This window comes from Otolemur garnettii, unplaced genomic scaffold (genome assembly GCF_000181295.1).
Source record: "Otolemur garnettii isolate 467f Iridium unplaced genomic scaffold, OtoGar3 scaffold00001, whole genome shotgun sequence".
Lineage (NCBI taxonomy): Eukaryota > Metazoa > Chordata > Mammalia > Primates > Galagidae > Otolemur > Otolemur garnettii.
This window is the reverse complement of record NW_003852396.1, coordinates 31,753,444-31,759,443: the sequence shown is the minus strand read 5'-3', so window position 1 is coordinate 31,759,443 and position 6,000 is coordinate 31,753,444. Positions and strand designations below refer to the sequence as shown.

The window sequence follows — 6,000 nt, the reverse complement described above, 5'->3', positions numbered from 1 at the left end:
GGAGAAGCAGTAATGATAACAGAAGTTAGAAGAGTGGTTACTATGATAGAGGACATTGGGGAGGGTAAAACATTAGAAAACCTTCTGGGTCACTATTAATGTTTGATCAATTGACCCTGGAAATGATGACATGAATAAATGTAAATGTCAAATTTCACTGAGTTGTACTCTAAAGTTTTATGAACTAAAATAATTCAAAATTTCTAAATTTAAAAAATCCAAACCTTATAAGAGAATTCTTTTCCCACAGACTCCATGTTCCACATGCCAACCTTCTATAACTATACTTCCACTTCCACGACTTTCCTCCTGACGGGAGTCCCTGGACTTGAATGGGCCCACGCCTGGATCTCCATCCCCTTCTGCTGCCTCTATTTGACGGCCCTTTCTGGGAATACCTTGATTCTATTCGTAGTCCTCACTGAGCCGAGCCTCCATGAGCCCATGTACTATTTCCTCTCCCTGTTGTCCACCACTGACATCGGCTTATGCATCTCTACCCTGGTGACGGTGCTGGGAATCTTCTGGCTCATGCCCGGGAGATCAGCTTCAATGCTTGTTTATCGCAGATGTTCTTCATTCACCTCTTCAGGTTCATGGAATCCTCAGTGCTCCTGGCTATGGCCTTTGATCGTTTTGTGGCCATTTCCAACCCCTTGAGATATGCTACCATTCTAACGCATGCAAGAATCACACAGATTGGTTTGGCAGTCATTACCAGGGGAACTGTCATTTTGACACCACTAGTCCTGCTACTTAAGCGACTGTCCTTCTGCCAAAGCCATGTGCTCCGCCACTCCTACTGCTTCCACCCTGATGTGATGAAGCTCTCGTGTTCAGACACGAAGATCAACAGTGCATTCGGCCTGACTGCAATCATCTCCACCGCTGGAGTCGACTCCATCTTCATCCTGCTCTCCTACATCCTCATCATCCGCTCGGTTCTCAGCATTGCGTCCCCAGAGGAGAGGAAGAAGGCCTTTGGCACCTGCGTCTCTCACATCACCGCTGTGGCCATATTTTACATCCCTTTAATCAGCCTGTCCTTTGTTCACAGATTCGGAAAACAAGCTCCCCCTTTTGTGCCCACCCTCATTGCTAATCTCTACCTCCTCCTTCCACCTGTGATGAATCCCATCATCTACAGTGTAAAAACAAAGCAGATTCAGAAAGCTGTGCTGAAACTAGTGTGTTCCAAGGGAACTTGGATTTAACATTTACTACTTCTGTTAAGATTGACCTCAAAGTTAGGAAAATAGTACAAAGTGGACTCATAAATACATACAGTTTTAGAGTTTAGCATAACTAGATGTTATCCAACTGAAATATCTCTACAATGGAGTTATCCTTCCTGAGGAAATCTTATCTTTTCTACCACCAACATACTAATTCGTATTCTCACTCTCTCAGCTACTTTATTCTAACAGAGTAAGAGAATGTTATTCAATACTAAAAGGAGGCAGCAAGCCATGAAAAGACATTCAGGAAACTTAAATACATATTACTAGGTGAAATAAATCAATTTGAAAGGTTATGTTTTGTATGATTACAACTATATGACATTCAGGAAAAAGTGAAACTTTGTTGCATTACAAAGACCACTGGTTGCCAGAAGTGCACAAAGGGAAAGATTAATAAAACAGGGTTTATGAAAGGCAATAAACCTACTCTGTATGATACTACAATGGGAGATACATGACATTAAACATTTATCAGATTCATAGAATATACAACACCAATAGTGGACCTGATTCAATCAATAAATTTTGGATGATAATTTCACATCATTGTTAGTTCATCAGTTGTATCAAATGTGCCAGTCTTTGGGGGAATATTGATTGTGGAGGGGGAGAGTGTGCATGTAAAGGTGGGAATGGTGTATGGGAAGCCTGTAATTTCTTCTCATTTTGCTGTAAACCTAAAACTTCTCTAACAAAGTTTATTAAAATGCAGGTTCCTGGGCCCTACTGCCATAATGTTTTATTTTGTGGATTCTGGGATGAAACCTGAGAACCTGTATTTATAACAAGATCTCAAGTTTGAGGAGCCACTGAGAGACAAAAACATCTGTATGTCTCTTTATTATCTCCAGTCTTAAAATTATTTGTTTTGATCTTTATGGGAAAAAAAACTTTAAGTATTTCTCTCTGTGGAATAACTGGGTCTAAAATCGAAAAGCAAAGTTAATCTCAGTGGTCATCTTCCCAAAACAGGTGTGACAAATATATTTATACCCTTTTCAATTTTTTTTAATATTTGTATTTTTCTTGACATATAATTTTAATATCATAGCAAGTCAAAAAGTAAACAGTATTTAAGATAGGTGTACATGTATCTCAAAACATCACATTATATGACCAGGCATGGTGGCTCAGACCTATAATCCTAGCATTCTGGGAGGCCGAGACAGGTCAATTGCCTGAGCTCACAGGTTTGAGCCCAGTCTGAGAAAAAACAAGACCTCCTTTCTGAAAATAGCCAGGCACTGTGGTGGGCACCTGTACTCCCAGCTACTTGAGAGTTTGAGGCAAGAGAATCACTTGAACCCAAGAGTTTGAGGTTGCTATGAGCTATGACACTACGGCACTCTACTAAGGGCAACAAAGTGAGACTCTGTCTCAAAAAAAAAAAAAAAAGAAGAAGAATCACATTATAATATGATTGTAAATGTACACACAATTTTTATTTGACAATTGCTCCTTAATGAATCTGGAAAAAAATGTTGATGAAGAAACCGCATGGGACAGGGAAGTCGATCTAGGTGAGCAGACTGACTCTGAGGCACAAAGGGAAAACAAGCAAATACAATTTACAGGAGTGATCCCTTAGGAATTAGTTTTTCTTTGGGGTAAATGATTTTCCTGAGAATGGGTTTCCCATAAATACTCTCCTTTCTGGGAACAGAATGGGACCTCAAAGCCCTGTCTCTTCCTCATCTTCTCCACTTGATGTAAGTACAGGGGCATCTAAGAGACAATAGCTATTCATTAATGTCAAGTTTCTGTGAGTTAATTTTGCAGTAAGGGAATTGGCTTCACCAGAAGAAACACTTCTAAGATCACGTTGTAACATCTCTGCAAACACAAAATGCTGTGTAGTTAGTTGCCTCCTTTGATTTAAGAGTTTATAATAAGAAAAGCCCTGGTGTTTTATTGTTTTTAGGGAAACTTAAAAATAAACAATAGAGATTCTTTTCAATGTGCTGTATCTTCGTTCTGAATATATCCCAAAATATTAAAGTTATGAAATAAAATCAAGAGAATGTGTTCAGTATGTAATCTGGCAGGACTCCTTTGCTAACATTAAAATTTAAAATCGTTTATCTACAGTACTAGATACAGATAGTCAGAATATTTAAAAAATAATAATTTGACTCATTGTTGTACAATTATGAAATTAAAAAAATAATCTGATTTATTTAAGTGAAAACAAACAATATGGCATATTTGGTATCATAAATCAAGACACCCAGTATTGAGCTTTAAAACAATAAACAGTTTTTCCAACTGAAACCTATATCACTGGTAGGGCATAAACTTTTAGTTATTTTTCTAGTCGTCAGATAATGCTGCATTCAGGATAACTGACATTAATAACCTTAAAGAGATCATGATATTTAAGCCAAGCTTATATACTAAAAGGTGTCTTTAAATTTGGTTAACTTTGGTTAGTGGCTATGAAAATGAGCAAAGTTAATTTTAAGAGTTTATTGCTCAAACAGAAACTAATTGTACAACAGAAACTAATAAGTCTTAATAATTTAGCACATAAGGAAATATTTACTTTTCATGTCTCCTGAATATTGACAAGAAAATGACTTATAGAGAGTAACAAATAGGGAAGCAAATCTATCAAACGTCAGAGGCCTGAAACCCTGATACGTGTGCATTTATATGACTATGAACAATGATAGTATATGGAAAAATTACATCAACATTTATTTGCCACTCGAGTGATTCACATATGCATATAACACAAATTCATTTTATTTTTTATTAAAATTATTCATAAAAATGAATTAGTTTAACAATTTTCACCACCAAAGGGAAACACTGATGCGTAGCACAACGAAATTTTGAGCAAGTTTTAAATTTACACAGATGAAGTTGAAATCCTAGATTTTTCAACTTATGATATAATGAAAATTGTTTAACTTCTCTAATTTTTATCTTCCAAGGCTAGAGTACTGAAATCTTATATGCAACTGTGATTTTTACATACAATGAAATAATTAATATAATCCGTATAGCGTCAAGCCTGACACATTGCAGGATTCTATCAATGATAGATCTGAACAACCTGGCATAGTAGCTACCATCTCATATTGGGTCTTTTCCATAATTTCTCAAATATTTAGGATAATACTCCAAAATTTCTTGTTTAATTTATAAATTTAAATTTTAGTAACATAGAATAAGAAAATAGTAATGGAGATTATCTAAGTCAACCCTCCTTACTCTTAACATCAATCGACAAGACGAAAGACATGACTATTTTGTGTCTAAATCAAAACTGAGCAACCTTAGATGTAATATGTGGTGGGATCTCAGAGGCTTCTTAGAATAGGAGTAAAAGCTGAAACTGGATAGCAATAGTAGATGGTGATAAAAAGATCTATATTCAACAACAAAACATATAGTCACAAGAGATGTCATAAACTAGGATTTGGAACCAAACTGTTTCACCAAGGAGGTAAAATTGTGCTACAACTCAGCTGTAGGAATGCATTCTACCAATCAAGTGGTTGAAAGCATCCTGGTTCTGAATGTCCATGAGTGATCTGTGGGATACCAGCCAATAGCTGGGACTATGAGGAAAGAATCAGATCCTCTCAAGGCTAAACAACACATTACTCGAGGCACCACCAGACTGGCTTAGCGAGAATCCAAGCAAGACTTTTTTTTTTTTTTTTCTGAGACAGAGTTTCACTATATTGCCCTCAGTAGAGTGCCATGATGTCACAGCTCACAGCAACCTCAAACTCTTGGGCTTACATGATTCTCTTGCTTCAGCCTCCCAAGTAACTGAGATTACAGGCACCTGCCACAAAGCCTGGCTACTTTTTCTTGCAGTTGTTGTTGTTTAGCTGGCCCGGGCTGGATTCAAACCCACTAGCCTTAGTGTATGTGGTTGGCGCCATAACCACTGTGCTATGGGCACCAAGCCAAGCAAGACTTTCCTAAGGGAATCTAAGGGAATGGATTACAAGGGTGAAGTCAATATGGGAAAGAAAGGAAAGAGGAGAAAACTGATGCAGGAGCTCACCTACATAGTAAGTGAGCTTACGTAGTAGTAAGTCTTATTTCAGGTGCTGCCTACTGACAGTTAAAAGTTGACATGTTACTTATCTTGATGAAGAATGACTTTGAAAGTGTATATCTGAGGCTTGTACATAAGTAAAAGGTGGAACTGATTGCAACATAGGGCTGGTAAGGGCAGTGTCATGTCAGGCATCTGTTCAGCTAGTTCACTCCCATCCATGAAACTTACTACAATTGTCCTTTTAAAAACTAATTACTGAAGGAGGTGTTGCAGGTAATTTTCTTTAACAGTTATGCATCAACTCAGCTATAGTCACAACAGATAAGAAAATAAAGAATCAAGATCAGAAATGCAAGCCTAAACTGGAAATAATCAGGACAAGGCTGGGATAAAATCTGTTGACCAAGAAATAGCGCATAGGCGATTTTGACTTGTATGAAATTAATTCTTTATATCAAATTATTTCCCTAAAATGCTAGATCTCTTTAAATTGTACTATAAAGTTTCATGATAATGCTGTAGAGTATTTAACACAAAGATCCAAATACTCTGTGTGTGTGTATATATATATAGTCATTAAATAATTAATCTTACTGAATAATTATCATTTTGAAGTCTTGAGTATTATTTTGAGTCTATCATTATTATTTTTGATTCTATTATTGAGTATCAATCTTACTCAATAATTATCATTTTGAAGTCTCCATTGAATTTGTGGTCTTTTGAGATTATTTTTAT

General features: G+C 36.6%; 1 protein-coding gene across 1 annotated transcript; it reads left to right on the top strand.

Annotated features, from left to right (window-relative positions):
- Positions 1-264: 264 nt before the first annotated feature.
- Positions 265-1,214, top strand: LOC100959799 (olfactory receptor 51F2-like). The gene is given in 2 exon segments (XM_012804604.2): positions 265-526; positions 529-1,214. Coding segments are annotated over 2 exon segments (948 nt in total).
- The last annotated feature ends 4,786 nt before the right edge of the window (positions 1,215-6,000 follow it).